General features: G+C 44.4%; 1 protein-coding gene across 3 annotated transcripts in view; it reads left to right on the top strand.

Moving 5' to 3' along the window:
• CSNK1G2 (casein kinase 1 gamma 2) overlaps positions 1–23,903 on the top strand; it is a 133,154-nt gene that overhangs the window by 57,491 nt on the left and 51,760 nt on the right. For 2 of the 3 annotated variants that reach the window (XM_081959701.1, XM_081959702.1), the window contains exon 2: positions 14,272–14,820. In XM_081959701.1, coding sequence (XP_081815827.1) covers positions 14,634–14,820 — 187 coding nt within the window. In that variant the 5' untranslated portion in view covers positions 14,272–14,633. Of the gene's footprint in view, positions 1–4,654; positions 4,744–14,271; positions 14,821–23,903 lie in introns of those variants that run through there. The other variant, XM_081959703.1, reaches the window with a different exon arrangement.

Below are 23,903 nucleotides of genomic sequence, written 5' to 3'. Positions count from 1 at the left end.
CATTCTGGGGGGAATGTGCCTCTTCTTGGCTTTTGCCTTGGCACCCCCCCTCTTCTGGGCCGCCTCAGGGGTGGTCACTCACCTGGAATCCTCCTCTCTCCCTCCGAAGGGGCTTCTGGAGATCGTTGGGAGGGCCAGGATCCTGCCAGCCTCCTCGGAAGTACTGGGGGCCGCCATCTTTGATCACGTGGTCCCCTCCAGCTTCAAAATGGCGCTTTGAACCAAAGAGAAAGGGTGCTGCCTTTGAAATTACAATTGCCAGCGGCTGGTGGTCCAAGGAGCTGCCGTGCGCTCTTGCAGCCGGGATTCCTCTCTCCTGCCTCCTCTGCGCTGCTGTACGGCTCTGCTCGTGGCCTCTTCCCTGCGGGGCCATGTGGAAGCAGCGTGGGTGCTCTGCGGCGTTTGAAAAAGCCACGGTTCGCTGCTCGACCCCTGAGGGGAGTGGCGGAGCGCTCCGGCACCGGTAGAGACTTCTCAGCAAGGCTCACCTTCAGCAAGGCTCATGCCCTCGCTTTTTGGCTTGCCCGGTCACTGGTCCTCACTGAGTGTCCCTGGACTCGCTCAGTGACTGGCCAGCGCGCCCTTCCTGAGCGCCAGTGGAGAGCACTTCTGACTCGTGCCGGCAGGAGGATAATCTTTGAATCTTTCTTGGTCTTTTTTCCCTTTTCCAGGAGTTCCAGGATGGTCCAACCATCCAGTTGGGGACTGAGTTGATAACTGGGTGAGACCTGGTGACCAGGGCGTGACCAAAAGAGCTTATCTGACTCAGTCCAATCAACGAGAGGACAAGGTCAAACCCATCCTGGATACTCCTCCCCCACTATGAGAAGAGGCGTATCAGGTAAGTACCAACGCCCTTTCTCATCCAAGAAGCTTCTTCAGTTCTGTCTGAAAGGTGAAGGAGGATGGAAGGATCCACCCTTCAGTCAGAACTGAAGAAGCTTCTGGGATGAAACGGGAAAGAACCTCCAGGAAAAACAAAGTCCTGTTGCCGTTTGAAAAAAACACCTTTAGGATAAAGGATGCATCTTTTTTTAAAATTCCAGCCAGTCCATTCTTTTTCCCCACCATTTTGGTTTCCAGTCTTGCCTTCCCCCTCTTCATCCTCTGGACATTTTACGCCCCTTCTGGCTGCTTTAGAATCCCCTCTATACATTTCTATAAAAGTGTTGGGCTTTTCTAGAACTGGCTGGTTCCACCTTTTTTTTTTCTTAGTTTCTCTGAGCACTGAAAATAAAGAGAGTAAAAATGTTTTAAAGTTGCTGGGGTGTTGTTGTTTTTTTAAATGCCCCATGGAATCTAGTTTCCTTGTCACAGGCAAAGCTATTGCGGCGATAAACTGCATACAATAGGTGGACCAATTTCCTTTGAATGGAAGCTTCTCCGCTGTGGCTGGTCTTTTCCGGTTCCCACAACTTCTGATCTTCTCCAGTTGCCCAAAGCAGCCTTCAAGAGCCACTGCTTACTCTCACCATCTTGGCATGTGGGGTGTTTACATTTCATAGAGAGGAAGTCATCTATGGGGTGGGTGGTGCATGAAGAGAAGAAAACTCAGAAAATAACCAGAGCAGGCAGGAGAGCACCAGAGATGAAGCAGGAAGCAGAGCTAGCCAAGAATAAGTCTGATGGAGGAGAGGCTAACAGAGAAAGCCAGGTAGATTTTCTTTAAATAGATGCAGAAAATTGAACACAGTAGGAATTTGAATGGAAGAAGAGCGTTATACAAACGTTGAATATTCTACTTTGAGCTGATATTAGATGTTTTGGTGTTGGCACATTACTCCATCCTTGGTTAAAACTAATAGTTTTCCTCCCCAAAATGTTGGAAATGTAACGAATTGATTCGAATCTCCTTTCACAAACAGCGGCAAGTATTGTGAAGCCAAACAATACTGGAATATGTTACATCATAGAATGGAACAGGTTTTTAAGGTTATAATTCCATAGCAACCTGAGAAATTCTTATTAACTTCCAGTAAATCATACAATATATCCCTTCAAAGGGCATCAAACTAGCATGGTCTGTATTAATAGCCGCAAGGATTTTATGTGGAAAAAAGTGGAAAAGACCTTGAAGTCTTTTTTTAGAAGAGAGGCTAATTAAATGGTGGAAATATGCTTTTGTGTTTATCATAACTTCCTACATAAAAAGTAAATGATGTCGAATTTAATTCTGATTGGAAATCATTTTTGGGGTTATGTGATGTGTAGATTGTGCCAGATAAAATTATTTGGGCTTCTTATCTGCAGAATAATATTTTCATCTCATCTATAACTTTTATCTGATCTACAACTATTTTGATCTAATACATATAGTTCCTTGACTTACAATCACAATTGAACCCAAAATTATAGTCACTAAGCAAGGCAGTAAAGTGAGTTTTGCCCGGTTTTGTGACACTTTTGCCACAGTTCTTAAGCAAATTGCTGCAATTGTGAAGTGACTCCTATAGTTATTAAGCGAATCTGACTTAGAATTAGAATAGAGCTGGAAAGGACATCAGTTCAGCAGACTGAAATGATAAAACACAAATAGAGGGAAAGCATGGTAAATGTAGAAAGGCAAAGTGTGGAGTTAGAGTTATACAGAATAACACAGTTGGAAGGGACCTTGGAGGTCTTCTAGTCCAGCCCCCTGCTCAGGCAGGAGAACTTATACCATCTCAGACAAGTGACTGCCCCCTTCTCCCCTTTCCCATGTCAGGAGCTGGCTGGGATGGTTACAAATGATGATGAAATGACCTTTGCAACTGTCATGAATACACGCCAGCTGCTACATGTCTGAATTTTGATCACGTGACCATGGGGATGCTACAATAGTTGTAAAGTGTGAAAAGGAGTCGTAAGCCACTTTTCTCAGTGCTGTCGCAACCTTGAACACTGGTAAGTCAAGGACTACCTGGCTATAAGTAGTCCTCGACTTACAACAGTTTGCTTAGTGTCCGTTCAAAGTTACAGTGGCACTGAAAAAAGTGACATGACCATTTTTCACACATGCGACCATTGCCGCATCCCCATTGTCACGTGATTTACATTGGGATGCTTGACAAGTGACTCACATTTATGACGGTTGCACTTTCCCAGGGTCATGTGATCTCCTTTTTTTGCAACCCGAGAATTTTGCCCCGTTTTACAACGTTTCTTGCAACGGTTGTTAAGTGACTCATTGCAGCTGTTCAGTTAGTAACCCAGTTGTTAAGTGAATCTGGCTCCCCCATTGACTTTGCTTGTAAAAAGGTGATTGCATGTCCCTGGGCCACTGCAGCCGTCATAAATATGTGTCGGTTGCCAAGCGCCTGAATTTCGATCACATTGGGTCATGCTGCAATGGTCGTAAGTGTGAAAATGGTCATAAGTCACTTTTGCGAGTGCCATTGTAACTTTGAACGGTCGCTAAATGTACTTTTGTAAGTTGAGGACTACCTGTACTGTCATATACCCTCTTCCTTGAGGCAATGCTGTGGATAACAATGGTGGAAGATCATACTAGTCTAGGGCAGTGATGGTGCTAAAAGCACACACATGCAGACTATCGAGTGCGCTCATGTGCCCACCCCCATAATTTAATGCCCCCCCACGCTGTGCCGCCTGCACATGCGCATGTGATCCCCCCCGCCCCACGCATGCACACATGACTTTCTTGGAACCTTAGGAGGGCAAAAATGGCCTGTTTTCCAACTTCCAGTGGGCCCAGTAGATCTGTTTTTTGCCCTCCCCAGGCTCCAGAGGCTTTCTAGAAGCCTGGGGACGGCAAAAACGGCCCAACACGCAAACCGGAAGTTTCGGGAATGTTGGGCCATTTTACTCCCTCTGGAGGCTCAAGTCCATTCCTGAACTTCCAGTTTGTGTGTTAGGCAGTTTTTCGTCTTCCAGAGACTTCAGGGAAGCCTCCGGAGGGTGAAAAACAGCCAAAATCAGCTGGCGAGCATGTGCACATGCGCTGGAGCTGACAGGGCAACGCCTTACGTGCCCTCAGAAATGGCTCCGTGTGGCACGCATGCCATATGTTCGCCATCAAGGCCTATCATGGAGACCTCTAAGACTTATCAACAGGCTTCTCATGGAGATTCTAAGACTTGTGAACTTCAACTCCCAGAATTCCTCAGCCCTCATGGCTGGCTGAGGAATTCTGGGAGTTGAAGTCCCCAGGTCTTAAAAGTTGCCGAAGCTGGATACTTCTGGTATAATAAACAGTGTCGGCTTTTTCTTCGACTCTACCCAATTGTGACGTGAAGAAGCCTAGGTGATGAGCATGCCTAGGTTGTCAACCTGTGTTTGTAAGGTAGGGTTTGTTTGTTTTGCCCCAGCACCAATACATGTTCCTTACTGGGGCTTAGCCCTGCCCTTCCCTCTTGACACACACTGACACACTTTCAGGAAGGCCTTCCCCGGTGGTGGGTTGGCGCTGGCGGCCGCCGTGTGTGTGTGCGTGTGTGTGTGTGTGTTTATGATGTCGCTTCCTTTCTCAACAGCTGGTCGCCTCCTCCCTCAAGCAGTGTCAGTTTCTTCCTGACGTAGACTCAGCCGATGATGATCCGTTCAGTCTTTTTTGTGAGTAGCTAAGGAGTTTCCTGTTGAAATAGGAGTCTACGTGGGTACAGGAAAAGGAGGGGGAAAAAGAGGCATTTTATCCTGGCTGTTCCTTGGATATGTTCCGCTCAGGGTTGAAAATTCTCACCCGTGCAAATCAAGGTCCTTAAGGCTACTATTTGTCCCAGAACACACAAGGAAGGAAAAAGGAGGGTAAGAAAACCAGCCATGTCATAACATTTTTAAGTGCTACCTAGTGAAATGTCTTTCTTGGTTAATTCTCTGAAACATAAAATGGGCTGTATTGGGTTGGACCAGAACTTCATGGATTTCAGTGTATTGTTTCCAACCAGGTGACTGAGGTTTCTCTAAAGATAATGAAGGACAACAGCCAATGTTTTGTTGATTTTCTGTCTGGTATTCAAAAATAGACTGCTTAGGAATATGGAAGGACCAATAAGCTAGAATGAAGGACATTGGATAAAGTGCGTTGAATATTAAGCCCCCCCTCTCTCTCTAGACCCTGTGGATTGGTTTGAATGCAGTTTCTTTGGAATCCAGTTAATCTAGTTTAGAAGGGATCCATCTATGATTGCTTTGGAGATTAGATGGGGACATATTTATTGAATGGTTTCTAACTTCCCAATATTGAATTTCCACTTTTGTCTTTTCAAAAGCTAAAAAGGAAGGGAAATGGTTTCTTGGAAATGGCACTTGTATTCATTCCATGCGTGCTACTTTTAAGTCCTCAGAGGGCAACTGGGATAGAAATGTAAATATAATAAAAATAAGACGCTGTATGGGGATGTAGATGGAATTAGAAAGGACCATTTAAAGTAACTACAGTGGGAGTTTGAGTTCTGACCCTAACCCTTTCCAGGACTTTGGTCGGCATCCAATTTGGTCATGACCAGAAGCAAGACAAACTGCACACGTGCACACGCAGAAAACATGGCGCGGCTATGGGAAATTGCAGCGGCTGTGTTTATTCGGTACCCAAGGATGTGTTTGTGACGTGGGTGAAACATTTAGCAGATTTTTTTGATCGGCACCCAAATTGTTCATTGTCCCGAGGTCCCACTGTACATCCAAACTCTGTACTTCTTGTAGAAATCCCAATTATAGCATCCCTTTCAGATATCAAGTCTCTTTGTGGTTACAGGTAGTTCTCAACTTACGACCACAATTGAGGCCAACAATTCTGTTGCTAATCGAGACAGTTGAGTTTTGCCCCATTTTATGGCCTTTCTTGACACAGTTGTTAAGTGAACCACTGCAGTTAAGTTAGTAAGAAGGTTGTAAAGTGAATCTGGCTTCCCCATTCACTTTGTTTATCAGAAGGTGAAAAGGTACTGGGACCTTGCAACTGTCATAAATATGAGTCAGTTGCCAAGCGTCGGAATTTTGATTACCGTATTTTTTGGAGTATAGGATGCACCAGAGTATAAGATGCACCAAAGTTTTAAGGAGGCAAATAAAAAAAAGTTTTTGCACTTTGCAAACCTCCCAAAAACGGCCCGTTTTTCACGAAAATGGGCCTGGTTTTTCACCAAAAAAAAGGCACGAATAGCCTTTTGCAGGCTTGTAGAGTGCTCCTGGGGGGGGGGGGAAACGGGCCGTTTCTCGCAAAAACGGGCCCATTTTTTGTCAAAAAAATTGCATGCACAGCCTTTAGGAGGCTTATAGAGTGTTCCTGGCAGCTGGGGAGGGGGCGGCAAAATTGAGCAAAAAATGGCCCATTTTTCACTCATTTCTTCCTTCCCCAACCCCCAGGAGCACTCTATAAGCCTCCTACAAGCTCTGCACAGCCATTTTGGTGAAGGGGGCGGGGTTTTGGGTGGCCAAAAATGCTGTATTCAATGTATAAGATGCACCCAGATTTTCAGCCTCTTTTTTGAGGGAAAAAGGTGCGTCTTATACTCTGAAAAATATACTATGTGACCATGGAGATGCTGCATTGGTCATGTCACTTTTTTTCAGTAACTTTGAGTTGTCATTAAAGAAACTGTTGTAAGTCAAAGACTTACCTGCATATCTAATGAAGGAGCTCTGCACTCTCTACTCTCCATTGGGTATTGTCCAGCGCTCTATTTTAGGAAAATATTTGGTTTCACTTTTTCTTTTGGAGGTCAAGTGGCATAGACGGCAGGCCGTTCTCCAGTTTTCCCACCTCAGCCTGGTAGCATAAGTTGGGCTGAGAAAGAGAGACAACTGGGCCAAAACATCGTGACTTCCATGACTTACAGTAGATTTGAATCTGGGTCCCTCTGGCACTTCGGAACAGAATCTCTCTTGAGTAGCCATCATTACGATTGAATATCCTGCTGAGGCAGAATTTTTTTAAACCATGACTGGCTGTCATAGCATATTAAGACCCAAACAAGCAAGCCACCTTATGGCTAAACATCAATTCTAGCCATTGTCAACCTCAATTCTGTTTTAGAACCTTGTCAGAGTTAAGTTGCTTGTCCGTATATTCTTCCTTGTTGGACAAAGGAGGTTTTGTGTACTTTGTTTTATTGTCTTTTTAGAGCATAACTAGGAAGGAGAAAAAAAGGGTTTTTTTTTCTGCAATAGAACACACTAATCCTATAGTGAGATGCAAGGAGAAAACATACTCCATTTTTTTTTTGTGCTGTTCAAAGCTTTACTCCCTTGGACTATCGTAGTGTGTTTCTCTTCACCCAGCAAAATGTTACTTCAATAACTAAATGTAGGTGGTATATCTTTCAATACAGCTGTGGCCCAACTGTTCTGTGAGTCTTCTCAGCTGTCCAGATATTGGGCAATCAACTCCCAACAGCCTTGGCCACATTGACTAGGGATGATAAGACATGGAATCCAACAGTCTGAAGCAGGATTGTCCAATCTTGGCAACTTTTAAACCTTGTGGATTTCAACTCCCAGAATTCCCCAGTCAGCATGGGAGTTGAAGTCCACACATGTCTCAAAGTTGCCAAGGTTGGACACTCCTGGGTATGGAGAATTCTCATGAGTTGTCCACCCTAGCTTGGAGCAAAGTGACACTGAGATTTCGAAAACGATGGCATTGGAGGGGCCAGTTCCATTTGGGTCATTGAATCTAACCCTGTGCTCAGCACACAGAAATCCAAATTAAAGCATCCCAGACAGATAATTGACTGCGTTCTGCTTGACCGCACCCAATGAAGGGGAGGCCACTGTCACCCTGGGTCATTGGTTTCATAGTCAGACTGCTTATATTGCTAGATCACTTCTCTTCATAAAACTTTGTTAATCGTCTCTTGATCATTCTTACTGCCCTTTTTCTAAGCTCGTTTCACTTTGTCTGAATCTTTCTTAAAGTGGCAGTACCCAGAACAGAATGCAGTGCTTGAGATGAGGTCAGTTATCACAGAACAACGGGCCACTATCAACTCTCACTGCTTATGATTTGGAAGCCGTTGGCTTTATTGATGTTGCTGGAATTTGCATTGGGTTTTTATGTGCAGCATCACATCGCTGACTCAATCATTTTGAACTCAGCTACACAGACGCGGTGACTCAGTGGCTAAGACGCTTAGAGAAAGGTCGGCAGTTTGGCGGTTCGAATCCCTAGCGCCGCGTAACGCAGTGAGCTCCCGTTGACCCAGCTTCTGCCAACCTAGCAGTTTGAAAGCATGTAAAAATGCAAGTAGAAAAATAGGGACCACCTTTGGTGGGAAGGTAAAATAGTGTTCCGTGCGCCTTCGGCCTTTAGTCATGCCGGCCACATGACCACGGAGGCATCTTCAGACAACGCTGGCTCTTCGGCTTTGAAACGGAGATGAGCGCCGCCCCCTAGAGTTGGGAACGACTAGCACATATGTGCAAGGAGAACCTTTATCTTTACCTTTTACCGTTCCAAGATCATCTTCATAAATCCCCCATCCTACATCTCTGTATTTTTTGCTTCTGAAGAGAAGGAAGGAGCATTGAAGGTCCTGTCAAATTTCATTCTCTTAACTTTCAGAACCTATCAAGATTGCCAGAATTACATTTCAGTCTTTTAGAATATTAATGGTCCCATCCATTTAGGCTCCCTTTCGCATGAGTGATAAGCGTTCCCTCCATCTTTATATTTATTCCAGTTGCTAATAAAAACGTTGGAAGAGTCCTGGATGCAGGACTTTACCTCATTTTAATTGGAAGAGAAACACTGAAGTCTTTGCTGCTGTCTGAGTTTGGTTTTTTTCTGGCAGATGTTTCATTACCCATTGTTGATGTTACCTAGGTGGGTAATGAAATATCTTCCAGAAAACAACCACCAAGGACCAGGGGTGGGATTCACTTATCTTTCCTACCGGTTCGCAAATGTGAGCGCATGCGCCTCATCTGCGCATGCGCACTGCCTTCTGCGCATGTGCAGTGCTCGTGTATTATGTCTGGGTGGAGCCTCCCGCAGCCGCCACTACCGGAGAGGCTGAAAACCGCCTCTGCCAAGGACAGAGGTGAGCCATATAGTGAGCCATGGAGGCGAAGTGGTTAGAGTGCAGTGCTGCAGGCTACTTCTGCTGACTGCTGACTGACTGCATTTTGGCAGTTCGAGTCTCACCGGTTCAAGGCTGACTCAGCCTTCCATCCTTCCGAGGTGGGTAAAATGAGGACCCAGATAGTTGGGGGCGATAGGCTGACTCTGTAAACCACTTAGAGAGGGCTGTAAAGCACCGTGAAGCGGTATATAAGTCTAAGTGCTATTGCTACTTATACTCTCTTTTTATCGATTGGAACTGTTGATGAATACTTTGGCTGACTCCCGGTGTCTCGAACACAAAGCTAGTTTTCTTTGAAATAGGAAATTTCCATTAGCTAATGGTAATGTATTCTTCATGAATTATTTAATATTTTTTTTAAAAAAACAAATCCTGTCCTTGCACTCTCCAACCATACTTGGTTAATCCTGCATGAGTTCGGAAGCTAAGCAGAACCAGGCTTGGCCATGGAGACACAAGCCTGACTAGGAAATTAGGAAGGAAATATAAAACATGTGGACACACCCTGGAAGAAGAAATCCCAACTGCTTCCACATAGTTCCCAAGAAGCCACCAGGAATCAAGCTCATCTCACAGATTTCGTCGTTTTGTTTACCTGATGTTATAAAGACACATGTTTAGACTGTAATGTAAATATTGAAAGACTGAAGATGCTGGGACTGCGGCTACGGGAGGAAGGAAAAGGAAACACTTTCTAAACAAGTGGCACTGCTACAGCTTGTTGGTAGCAAGTTCCCGGAGATAATTGCAGGGTGTGTAAAAAAGATTTCCATTTTGGTCCTTGTTTGTCCTGGGCCTACTGTTACCCTCTCTCATTGGGCGACCACGTTCTTAAATTGTACAGTAGAAGAATCCAGTCCCAATCCTTCCTTCCTTCCTTTATTTCATGTCGTACGAATTTCAACCATCCTGGATACGCCTCCCCTCACTAAGGAGAATTTAATTTTAAGCTGTAATGGTCTTTCATAGAAGTATGAAAAACCCAAACACTTCAGATTGAAAGCCTAAACAATTCAGACTGGAAGCCCAAACATTTCAGGTTGGAAACCTAAACAAATTCAAATGCATTATACTCCCACCTAAGGCAAATATGTAGCAGCTTTCCTCAACTTGGTGTCTTCCAGATGTGTTTTGAATCTCAACTCCCATGTTGCAGCAGGTAATAGGGCCAAGCACATCTGGAGTATGCTGGGAAAGTGGGGAGGGGAGGCAGAATTATTTATAGATAGAAGCAGTCCTCAGCTTATGATGGTTCATAGTTGACAAAAATTCAGAGTTATAACATCATCAACTTCTTTTAAGGACCCCATAATCACTTGTGGGGTGGAGTCTGGACAACTGAATGGAGCTGAGTGTTTACTGGCCGGATGCCATTCCTGTTGCCAGTATGGAGTTTTATTAGAACAGTTAACAAACGTGATTCACTTATTGACCATGGTGCCACTCTTTACAGATTAGGACATCCTGAGTTGGCAGGGAAACTGAGGAAGGGATAAATGAGAAATATATTATACTACCGTATTTTTCAGACTATAAGACGCACCGGTGTATATAACACGCACCAAGATTTCGAAGAGGTAAGGAAAAAAAAAGGTTTTCTCCTCCTCAGCCCCCAGGAGCACTCTGCGGGCTTCAGCAGGGCTGGGGCAAGGCAAAAATGCCCCTGTTTTTCACCAAAATGGGAGTATTTTTCCCTTCCCCCAGCCCTGCTGAAGCCTGCAGAATGGTTCTGGGGGGTGGAGGAAGGCAAAAACACCCCCGTTTTCACAAAAAATGGCCCCGTTTTTGCCCATTTTTTTTACAAAAATTGGATGCGGGGGCTTCGGGAGGCCAAAAATGGATGTATCTAGTGTATAAGATGCACCCACGTTTCCACGCTCTTTTAGGAGGGGGCGGGAAAGGTGCGTCTTATACTGAAAAATACAGTATTTCTCTTGCACTCAGAAAAGCTAAAATATGAGGTGAGACCACCCCGATTCTTGACATCTTTATGGAACTTCCTTAAAACCTGGATATATGTCAACATGGAGGGGTCTCATGGAAATGGGGTGTCCCACCTCACGCCTGCCTTATTCTTTCACTTTGATGCTAGTCTGCCGTGAACTGGGGGGGGGGGGAGGGATGCTGAATGGGAGAAGGTGGGAGGCTTCCATTGTTCATTGGGCCAGCTGAAGACACGAATTCCAGGATAACCAAAGGAATGTGGATGCATACCAAGGATGACCTTTCCAACAACATCCAGTTTAAACATGATTAGACAATCAAGGGCTAAGAGGAGGGAGGATCTTGAGAAGTGGGTACTGTGCTTGGGAATTTGCCCCGCAAAACTTAGATCTGGCTTTGCTATATTGTATATCACTTGAGAAAGGTATAGGTAAACTATAACTTTCTCAAGAAATGGAGTCAAGGATCGCTCTTGCTTAAAGGTTCAAATTGAGGCAGGGCTGCCATGGGGATTAAATGAGGTGGCTACATTGATTGCAGATGATACCACTCTCATGGCAGAGAAAGTGAAGAGGAACTAAAGAGCCTCTTTGATGTGGGTGAAGAAGGAGACTGCAAAAGTTGGCTTGAAACTCAACATTAAGAAAAGTAAGATCATGGCATCCGGACCTCTCAATTCCTGGCAAATAGATGGGGAAGAAATGGAGGTAGTGACAGATTTTATTTTCCTGGGCTCCAAGATCACCGCAGATGGGGATGGCAGCCAAGAAATTAAAAGACACTTGCTCCTGGGGAGGAAAGCTATGGCAAATCTAGACAGCATACTAAAAAGCAGAGACATCACCCTGACAACAAAAGTGTGTATAGTCAAGGCTGTGGTTTTCCCAGTTGCAACGTATGGCTATGAATGTTGGACCATAAGAAAGGCTGAGTACCAAAGAATGGAGGCCTTTGAACTCTGGTGCTGGAGAAGACTCCTGCGAGTCCCTTGGACTGGAAGGCGATCCACCCGGTCAGTCCTAGAGAAGATCAACCCTGACTGCTCTTTAGGAGGCCAGATCCTGAAGATGAAACTCAAATACTAATGAGAAGGAAGGACTCACTGGAGAAGAGCCTGATACTGGGAAAGATTGAAGGCAAAAGAAGAAGGGGACGACAGAGAATGAGGTGGCTGGATGGAGTCCCTGAAGCAGTAGGCCTGAGCTTAAATGGACTCCAGAGGATGGTAGAGGACAGGAAGGCCTGGAGGAATGTTGTCCATGGGGTCGCGATGGGTCGGATACGACTTCGCAACTAACAACAACACAACATTGATTGTAATTATATCTAATACTCTTTCTAGCCCTTTGGATTTTTTAATGATCTTATTAATATTTTAATTGTGGATTTTTCCCTAATGATTATTTTCATCATTTTGTGATACACTGCCCAGAGTCATGTATTGTGAAATGGACAGCATATAAATACAATAAATACATGAGAAATATGGTTTGCTGGATTTGAAAAAAATATCCACCCTCTTTTTGACAAGATACAATTCTCCCTGCTGTTAAATCAATTAGTCTTAATTGAGGGATCCAACTAATTAATCAACTAATCAGGAGAAGCTAAATAAGTAATGACTTTAAAGAACAACAGATTGTCCAGCTAATTCGACAATCTCCTGTTTTACTTGAACTAATGATTTTCTACCAATCTCTAGAACTGATGGAATGTGACTATTCCTTAGAAATTCCTTTATTTGTTTATTTGAGAGCTGGCAGTATATATACCTGGAGCCTTCTGAGAATCTGTCACATTTTACTGATTTATTTAGTAGATTTTAATTTTACCTTTATTATTTTACAAGTAACTCAAGGTGGCAAACATACCTGATACCCTGTTTTCCCGAAAATAAGACCTCCCGAGATAATAAGCCCAATCGGGCTTTTGAGCGCATGTGCTAAAATAATTCCTATCCCGAAAATAAGCCCTCCCCAAAATATTGCAACACAGCAGCAGCCATGAGGTGACCACGCTCACCGCCTCCTGCACCGCAAAAATAATAAGACCTCCCCGAAAATAAGGCCAAGTGCTTATTTCGGGAGGGTCAAAAGAAAATTTATTTATTTATTTATTTATTTATTTATTTATTCATTTATTCATTTATTCATTTATTTATTTCGATTTATCAGTCGCCCCCTCTCCGCAAAGGGACTCGGGGCGACGTACAATTAAATCAAAATACAAGTGTGACCCTGTCTTATTTTCGGGGAAACACGGTACGCCTTCGTCCTCCAATTTTCCCCACAAAAACAACCTTGTAAAGAGAGAGGTCTGGGAGATAGTGGCTGTCCCAGAGTCATCGGTTCTTCGTCCCTAAGTCAGGTCTAGAATTCACCATCACCTGGTTTCTAGACCAGCACCTTCACCACTACACCAAACTGGTATCTACTTTAATAATGTTTGCGGAATTTTAAAATGGAAAAAAAATGAATTTGAAACACTGATATCTTACGAGATTTCCATATTATCACCCAAAATTGTGAGACTTCAGGTGAGAGTGTTTGATTTCTGAGATTTCAGGCTGAGATTTCTGAGATTTCAGGGTGGTGGTGATGATGATGTTATCCATTCAATGGTGTCCAACTCTTGGTAATTCTATGCAGAGGCGGTATTCATTTACCTTCCCTACCAGTTCGCGAATGCGAGAGCGCTCGTTACGCTTGCAAACACCACATCCGTGCTTGCCCTCAGCCTTCCGTGCATGTGCTTTGGCTAAAAAAAGGTGCCTAAGTTAGATGCCATAGAGGTGGGGGGGGGGGCTACCCGTGCTTTCCGCTACTGGTTTTGGTGAACTGGTTCGAACCAACAGATTAACACCTCTAATTCTATGGACCAGGTCTCTCCACATCTTTCAATCTTGCACTTCCTCTTTGAAGTTTCCTATTCAATTTTTTATTCTCTGGTTGGTGTCATCTTTGATGGTGTCCAGCCACCATGTTCGTTGATGGCCTGGTTTTCATTTACTGCTAATTCTTCCCAATATAATTGCTTTCTCCAGTAAATTCCCCCACACGACATAGCCGCAGTAAGTGAGATGTAGTCTTGTGATTTTGCTGAGATTTCAAGGTTGAGATCATCCAAATTCTGCAATCTTACAGATTTTTTTTTTCTTAAGAATTTTTTTAAAAAGATATTTTCTAATTTGGGTGCTTTATTTACCCTGCCCCCCCTCCCTTTTGCATTTTTTTTAAAAAAGGAGTGGGGTGGGTTTTCCCCATGCAATAACCTGACCACGTTTTCTTCCTCTCCCCTTTCCTTACAGCCTGGAAACGAAGAGTCGCCCTGGAAAGTTTGCTTTTGCGCCATGTCGTCTTCACCAAGGAGCATCCGACGGAAGGTGCTGCTGACTGGAGTCCTGGCGGACCAACCCCGAGGGCAGCCGTTCCATTAGCCCAGCACATGTGGGTGGAGACGTCTCCCCTCACACCCTCCCCTCCTACGTCTCCGGCATCCGCGATGGTTTATTAACCAAGAAGAGCCCTGCTTTTTTAATTCCTCCTTCGTCTTTTCTCCCCTTTCCCTTCCCCCCCCCCGACCCCCTCCCAGCCACTCCTCAAGTTTTGGCCGTGTTGGGATTTGTATGGCAGCGGTGTAACCGTGGAGAGGCCAGGGTATCACAAACTTATGGATTTTGATAAGAGAGGAGGGAAAGGGGAAAACGAGGAGAGTAGAAGAATGTCTAAAACGGGTGGAAGCCGCAGCACTCATGGGAGCCGAACAGCAGGGACCAACTCCGGAGTCTTAATGGTGGGGCCGAATTTTCGCGTTGGGAAGAAGATCGGATGCGGCAACTTTGGGGAACTTCGGCTGGGTAAGTCTTTATATCTCTCTTATCTTCTTCTTTTTCTTCTTCTATCTTTCTTCTTTCTTTTCTTTCTTTTTTTTTCTATATATAAAATAGGATGTATTTATGTTCTAGCATAACTCTGGAGTGCCTCAAGCAATTTCAACCAAACTTGGTACACAGGTGACTTACCATTGGAAACAAATACTGGGGGGGGTGTAAGACTTCCCTGGTGTGTGTCTGTATTCCAGCATAACTCTGGAACGCCTGGCCTGTTAAGGAGATCTAGTGCAGTGGCCTAGAGCGGCAATTGTTTTTGATGTCATGGGAGGGAGAAGGGATAGCCTGGGCCGTTAAGGAGAGCGAGTGTGGCGTCCTGGAGCAGCAGTTGTTTTCGATATCATGGGAGGGAGAAGGGATAGCCGTTAAGGAGAGCAAGTGTGGCATCCTAGAGCAGCAATTGTTTGTGATGTCAGCTCCTTTGCAGCTTCCTCTGGAAAGCCAGCCGTGACGTTCGTCCTCAAGTGGACCAATGGGAAAGCGCTTGATGGATTTGAGGCAAAGTGCCAGGATAGTAGACAGGGCAGGAAAGAGGAGCACATTGGAGTTGTAAGGGACAGGGCAGGGATGATGGGCATGGGAGTAGTGCGAAGAAAGGCCCCTCTCAATGGCTCCCTGTCAACCAACACTTTGACGTCTATAAATACCTGGGCAACGCCAGGTTATCAGCTAGTATATATATATATAAAGCACATTTGACTCCCAGTAACACATCTTAAAGCTGCCAAGGTTGAAAAGTGCTGCTTTAATTCAAATCCAAATATTACCTGCGATCTTTGCTTCTTGAAAAATGTCTGTCAGAAATAGGATGCTTTCTTCCAGAGCAAAATAATTATCTCCTTACATTATCTCTTTGGATAGCTTTGCAAACTTCCTTGCCCCAAATACAAATACATGACTGGTATTTGAAGTTGTAAAGTACACTGTGGCATGACTGTATTGCTTAGCAATGACAAGCCGTCCTTAACTGAATCCCACCTTTCTTGAGCGAGAACTCACCCCGAGCCAAGCCATTCCCAAGCCTTGGTAAGGATAAGCCGCGGTGGTGCAGTGGTTAGAGTGTTGTACTGAAGGCTACTTCTGCTGACTGCCTGCAATTTGGCACTTCAAATCTCACCAGGCTCAAGGTTGACTCAGCCTTCCATCCGTCTGAGGTGGGTAAAATGAGGACCCAGATTGTTGGGGGCAAATAGGCTGGCTCTGTAAACCGCTTAGAGAGGGTTGTGAAGCACTGTGAAGCGGTATATAAGTCTAAATGCTATTGCTATAAGGGCCTGACTCTTGAGCAGGGGATTGGAATTGCAATAGCAATAGCACTTATATACCGCTTCATAGGTCTTTACAGCCCTCTTTAAGCAGTTTACAAAGTCAGCGTATTGCCCCCAACAATCTAGATCTTCATTTTACTGCCCTTAGTAGAATGAAGGCTGAGTCAATCTTGAGCTGGTGAGAATCGAACTACTGGCATTCGGCAGAATTAGCCTGCAATGCTGCATTCTAACCACTGCACCACCATGGCTCTTAGAAAATCTCTGAAGTGCCTTCCAGCCCTATGATTCTACGTTCTGCCTCCTCTTCCATTTGTTCCCACCTTCCTTTTGGGGCACCTTGCACTCGTTGCCAGCCCTGTGCTCCACTCAGCATGCTGGACCTGCCACCCCCGCCACCCCCCCGATGACCTTCACCGTCTTCTTCCTGACAAGGCTGGCCTGGCCTGGTCTGTCGGTTTGCAAGGTAGATGCCGGCCGCATCAGGTCTTTCCAAATCCATGTGTGGCCTTGTTCAAATCACATATGGCTTTCTCGTGAGGCTTTGGAAGGCTTCAAAGCTTTGGGAGAAAGCCACACATGTTTGCATCCTGCTCATACACTGCAAAACCATTAACCATGGTTTGCAAACCAGACATACAATAATGTCAGTGGTGAAATCTATTTTTTTTTTACTACCGGTTCTGTGGGCATGGCTTGGTGGGAGTGGCTCGGTAGGGTCATGTGACTGGGTGGGCATGGCTATGTAGTCATGTAACGGGGGGGATCAAAAGACAGAAACTCACTTTAACAATGTCCTGCTGGAGCAGGGTTGGACTAGATGACCTCCAGGTCCGTCTAGCCCTGGATTATCCTCTGAAGCTGTGTCTAGTGCCAGGTTTGTAGTCCTTCCTTCCTCTCCTTTTTCCCTCCCTCCCTCCGTCCCTCTCTCCCTCTCTCCCTTTCTTTCTTTCTTTCTTTCTTTCTTTCTTTCTTTCTTTCTTTCTTTCTTTCTTTCTTTCTTTCTTTCTTTCTTTCTTTCTCAGCATCCCAAGCCCCTGGGAACAAAAAATGGACTCCCACCCCACCCCCATGTTTCTGGAGAAAAAAATGCTTTAAAAGTTTTTTTTTTGTTCCAAAGATCCGCTTTGTGACGTGTGATCGCAACTTTTTTAAAAAAAAAAACCTTTTTAAAGTTTTTTTTTTTACTGCCGGTTCAGGCAAACCAGCCCAAACTGATAGCATTTCACCCCTGAGTAATGTCTGTATTAGAATTAGAATTTCTGATCATTCGTAACTTGCACATTAGAATTCCTGGAATGCAATAGATAATTGACTCCATTCCCCAAGCCACCTGCTGTTTTGTGCCTTCCTCTGGATAGCAAATTTTGATGTGTGTGTTTTTTTCAGATACATAGAAGTAAAATCCAATTATTAACTCTGTAAATTCACAACTTAAAAAGGAATCCCATTTTGCAAGATGATGGGAATGATTGTGTACTTGAGAAGATTTCTGCCTTTAAAATCCACACCAGAGGGTTTTAATCGCACACGTAGTCAAATTGTATGTTTTCCTTAATCTACAAGAGAACAGAAGCTGACACAAACTCTGCATGATATAAGGCATGACACCTTTCTGCAAAATTGAATGCATCTTCGTGCTGTTGTAAACAGCTTCATAATGAAAATAATGAATACACTAGGTCAGTGGTTCTCAACCTGTGGGTCGGGACCCCTTTGGGGGTCGAACGACTCTTTCACAGGGGTCGCTTAAGACCATCGGAAAACACATATTTTCGAGACACCAATTTGATGGTTGGGGGTCACCACAACATGAGGAACTGTATTAAAGGGTTGCGGCATTGGGAAGGTTGAGAACCACTGGCCTAGGTATAGATGCTTGGACTCCACTTTGTAACACATTCTTTGTCAGAAATAACAACTTGCAAATGTGCCGACAGCCCCATGATGGCGAACCTATGGCATGTGTGCTGGAAGTGGCACTCCCTCTGGGCCCTGTGAGCCGTCGCCCGTTGCTTTTCCAGGTTCTGGTGCACCGGCCAGCTGGTCTTCGCGCACGTGGAAGTGCCGGAAACTGGAAGAGCAGCCGTCCGATGCACATGCTGGGATGATGATCTTCCAGTTTCCGCCACGCGCACTGGCCAGTGGTCTTCCCGTGCGCATGAGTGCCAGAAACCAGAAGACCAGGTGACCGGCGCACATGCCAGAAACCAGGAGATCATCTTCCCAGTGTGCGTCGGCGCACTGAGCGGCTGCTCTTCTGGTTTCTGGCACAGACACACACACTCCCGTTTTGGGACTCTGTGCCGAAAAGGTTCACCAACACTGCTATAGCCAATTAAAATTCTATCTGTTCTTTTTGGAATTTTCCCCCCTCTTGTTTGTAGAACTCTTCTATCTTATAAACATTCTTAGATTTCTTTGCACATGCTGCATGTTTGATTTATCCTCATAGATTTTTAATAAGGTTCATGTTTGGGGACAGTAGAGACCAGGGGTGAGTTGCAGGCAGTACGCCCTGGTACGGGCGTACTGGAGCCTGCCCGGAGCACTGGATACCATTTCGGTAGGGTGCTCCGGAGGGCCCACCCGCCCACCCAAGCTCCTTACCGGTCTTTTAAGTCTTTGGCTCTTATGCACACGTGCACGGCGCATACAGTTCCTGAGTGACACTCCACTGAGCAGCTGGAGCGTCGCAGAGGCTCGCGGAGGAGCTAAGGCGGGATGGGATCCAGACCCCACCACTGGTAGAGGCCATTTCAAAACGTTTGTTTTTCTTTCATATAAGTAAATGTTTCAAGGTTATTTTGGAAATGGAATTCAGATCTGCCTTGCTGAAATATCAAACCTTTTTCAGCTTCTGTTTCTTCATTGAAGAAACTGCCAGGTTTTGTAGATATTTAGTAGAATCAATTGTCTCTTACACCTGTATGGCATCTTGTCTTCTGTGCCACTGGCATTAACACTTATCCCAAAATATAATAGACTCATCGCATATTTAATAATTGGCAAATGTGCCTTAAGCCTTTTTCTCTTGTGTGATTAAGCCTGAAGAGTTTAATTTTTATTTTATCAGTTTCAACCAGCTTGTTCCAAAATATTCCAGTGTTGTTGAACTTTCACATACTTTGGATTGTGACTCCTTGTGTTGAGATTAGAAAAAAATCTCTTCTGGCAACTGTCCCATGCAGATCCCTGTTGTATAAGCTTTGGACGACGTCTCCAATGTTAGCTAAAATTTTCAGCAAATCTGACTGGGATCTGAAGAGATATTTTTTGGTCTTGCCTTCACTTCAACATTTCCATGCAACTTCCTTTTTTTAACACTACAGGCATCTCAAGGAATATAAACTTTTGTAATTAATAATGATGGATCGTGGCCTTTCCTGACAGTATACTTCTGAATAAGCAAAAATAAACCCGAAGCAAGATCTAATAAAAAACATTTTTAATATAAAAGAAAGTAAAAAATACAAACTTGCTAACTGAATTAATTACATCTTGGCAAGAGCTATGTGCCCGCCTCCTGGCAGGCGAATGAAAGATCAGAAGTGAAAGTTAAGGAGGAGTGTGAAAGTGCATGCGCTGTAAATCATTGTCAGATAAGAACCGTGACCTGCGCAGTAAATCTTCAGCACAGCTAGCAAACCAAAATAAACGCAGTGACAAGGTAGTCCTTGGTTTACGACCCCAATTGTGCCCGAAATTTCTATTGCTAAGCAAGACGATTGTTAAGTGAATTTTGCCCCATTTTACGACCTTCCTTGCCACAATTGTTAAGTGAATTGCTGAAGTTGTTAAGTTAGTAACATGGTTGTTAAGTGAATCGCGCTTCCACGTTGTCTTTGCTTGTCAGAAGGTCACAAAAGCTGATCACATGACCCCAGGACACTGCAACAGTTATAGATGTGTCAGTTGCCAAGCTAGGTTAGGGTTAGGTTATTCTGCCTCCTGTGCTGGCCACACCCACCTTTTCACTAGATCTTATTTTCGGGGGAAGATCTTGGTGCAGGCGCTCAAAAGCATTATAGGTCTTATTTTCAGGATAGGTCTTATTTTCGGGGAAACAGTAGGTCTTAAGCCAGGGGTGTCCAAACTTGGCAACTTTAAGACTCTGCTGGCTGGGGAATTCTGGGAGTTGAAGTCCACAAGTCTTAAAGTTGCCAAGTTTGGACAATTGTGCCCAATTTTATCACCTTTTCTGCCATTTGTTAAGTGAACCACTGTAGTTGTTAAATGAATCATGGTTGTTAAAAGAATTCAGCTCCTCCCATTGACTTTGCTTGCCAAAAATCAGCTGGGAAGGTCACAAATGGTGATTATTTTTATCTGGCATGCTGCAACCGTCATAAATGCATGCCAGTTGCCAAGGGCTTGAATTTGGATCATGTGATCTTGGGGATGCTTGAACAGCTATGGCAAGCGATTGTAAGTCGTTTATTTCAGTGATGTTATACCTTCCACAAAGGGACGCGGTGGCTCAGTGGCTAAGACGCTGAGTTTGTCGATCAGAAGGGTCTGCAGTTCGGCGGGTCGGATCCCTAGCACCACGTAACGGAGTGAGCTCCCATTACTTGCCCCAGCTTCTGCCAAACTAGCAGTTCGAAAGCATGTAAAAATGCAAGTAGAAAAATAGGAACCACCTTTGGTGGGAAGGGAACAGCGTTCTGTGCGCCTTTGACGTTTAGCCATGACGGCCACATGACCACGGAGTTGTCTTCAGACAGCACTGGCTCTTCGGCTATGAAACGGAGATGAGCACCGCCCCCTAGAGTCAGGAATGACTAGTACATATGTGCGAGGGGAACCTTTACCTATACCTTCCAACGGGTGGCTAAACAAATGGTTGTAAGTCAAGGACCAGTTATAGTTGCTGAAAGTAAACCAAAGAGCAAAAACAAATGGAGAGATTAGAAGGGTCAGGAGGTTATCTTCCTCTGTCTATTTTTGAATCAAATGACTCATATCTACCTCTTTCCAGTTTATTAACAACTTTGCTGTAAAAAAAAAAAGTAGCAGTGAATTAACTGGAGTGCTTTCTAAATTTTGGCACCTGGTTATTCATAATTCTCTTGAGTTTGAATCTAAACAAATGTAAATTATTTTCCATATGATGTTTAGCTTTGTAACATGCGGAGGTTGGATTAGCTTCTGTTTGCTTAGGAATTCATTGGAACATACATACAAACTAATCAGGCAAATTAGGCAGGCAACTATACCTAGAGCAACTTCTATTCTACCTATTTTCATGCTAATTTCTACATTCACCCATTTAACCGGTGGAGCTCAGGGCGATTATAGAAATATAGAGAGAGCAGCAGTGGGTTTCACTTATTTTAACACCGGTTGGCCCTGCGCTCGCTCGCTTTGTACACACACACACACCTTTCATGCATGCGCCCGGGTTTCTGTGCTTGTGCGTTGCTTGCGCCTCAAAAACATGCTAAATATGATGGCGTAGAGCTGGGGTTAGATCCTAACCCACCCATGATCTCCTCTACCAGTTCGTCTGAACCGGTCGGAACCGGCTGAATGCCACCTCTGATAGAGAGAGATTAAGTCTCTTGGCTGATGAATCAACTTTTTGGAAACAGGAGTTTTGAAAATCCTTTACAGCAGGGATGTCAAACTCAATTTCATTGAGGGCCGCATCAGGGTTGTATTTAACTTGGGAGGCCAAGGTGGGCATGGCCAGTTCAACGTCATTTGTGTTGGGAGTGCTTGGGGTGGCCCGAACACTCTGCCAGTGAAAATGGGCTCCCAAGCTGCATTTTTGGCTGTGACGGCATCCTGCAACCCTCTGCCAGCTAAAATGGAGTTTGGGAGGGTCGTGGGCCTGTCCTTTGCTGTTTCCAGGTTGGCCCCGTAGGCCAGATCTAAACACCCCACCAGCCGGATCCGGCCTACGGGTCTTGAGTTTGATCAATCTGTGATCAATTGGTGTTTTATTAATTTTATTAATGAATTATTTTCAGGGACTGTGTTACAGTTACTGTACTTAGGAATGTTCAAAGATCAGAAGTCAAACGAATGAGGAAGTGCTTACAAAAAAATGGTAATGAGTTCAACATTTAATGTGATTTCTGTAATAAATTTATCTATAGGCCTGACCTTTGGTACACACTGTCATTTCCATTTAATCCTTTGGCCTTGTTCTGCAGGGGTTGTGATGGTGAGGGGGAGATATTGACAGGGAATGGAAAGCTCCTCTTTAAAATTAAATATACCCGTATTTTTCGGACTATAGGACGCACCAGAGTATAAGACGCACCATGATTTTGAAGAGGTAAATTTTTTTTAAAAGGTTTTGCACTCTGCAGGCCTCCCAAACCCTCTGCACGCCTCATTTTTTGCAAAAAAAAAAGGGGGGGGATGTAGAGTTTTGGGAGGCTTGTAGAGTGCTCCTGGGGGCTGAGGGGGGGCTAAAATGAGGAAAAACTGGGTTGTTTTTTGCTCTTTTTTACCCTCCCCAGCCCCCAGGAGCACCTCTGGAATGAGCTGCCCCCGGAGCTTCACATAATCCCTGACCTCCGGTCCTTCCGACGCGCCCTAAAAAGTTGGCTTTTCCAGCAAGCCGGCCTGGCCTGTTAATTTTAACTTATTTTAAATGCATTGTCTTTTAAATTCGGTTTGTTTTTTTTGGATATGTATTTAATTTTTTTAACTTTTGGGATGTGTGTTTTTTTAATGTTGTACGCCGCCCTGAGTCCTTTTGGAGAAGGGCATCATATAAATCCAAATAAACAAACAAACAAACAAACAAACTTTGCAACCCTCCCAAACCCTCTGCACATCCATTTTGCAAAATGGGCAGGGTTTCGGTAAGCCAAAAATGCTGTATTCAGTGTATAAGACACACCCAGATTTTCACCCTTTTTGGGGGGGGGGGGGAGGTGTGTCTTATACTCCCAAAAATACGATAGGTAAAATTGCCAAGTGGCCCACTCTGTTTCGTGATATTAAAGTGTTGCATTTTATAACACATGAAGTCATTTGAACAGTTTGCCTTTAACTGCTTCTGATGAAGAAGAGTTTGAAATGCACTTGAGCTTCAGCAACAAACTTTGAAGTGATGTTTCTTTTTTATCTTACTTGGGAAATATAAAATCACCCTGTTTCTTCTTAGCCAGTTGTGAGCTTCCTTACCTTCTGTCCTCTTGTCAGGCAGATGTTTAGACTAGATTTGGCATGTTTTTATCCACCTATCAAGTCTTTCCCAACAACCAGGGATAGCCAGATGTCATTTTTGGATGGAGTTGAAGGTATCGTCGCAGGATGTAAGCTGTCCCAAGTAAAGCTGCCTTTTGCAATTGACTGGTGGGGATTTTGTCAATGCTGGTGGTGTTTGGAGTTCCACCCAAGACACATACTACAATCTTTGCTTTCTTTTGCCACAGTCGTTCTTCAATTTGCAGGCCTTTGTATTTTGTGATCTCCCCCGTCCCCCCCAAGTTTTGTAAGTCCTTGACTTACAACAGTTCATTTAATGACCGTTCAAAGTTACAATGGCATTGGAAAAAGTGACTTATGACTATTTTCACACTTATGATCATTGCAAGCATCCCCGGGGTCACACGATCAAAATTCAAATGCTTGACAATTGATTCATATTTATGACGGTTGCAGTGTCCTGGCGTCATGTGATCCCCTTTTGCGACCTTCTGGCAAGGATAGTCAATGGGGAAGCCAGATTCACTTACCAATCATGTTGTTCACTTAACAGCTGCAGTGATTCATTTAACAACTGTGGCAAGAAAGATCATAAAATGGGTCAAAAGTCAC

Source organism: Natrix helvetica, assembly GCF_964273705.1.
Source record: "Natrix helvetica genome assembly, chromosome: 1".
NCBI lineage: Eukaryota > Metazoa > Chordata > Lepidosauria > Squamata > Natricidae > Natrix > Natrix helvetica.
This window is presented reverse-complemented; position numbering and strand designations above follow the sequence as displayed.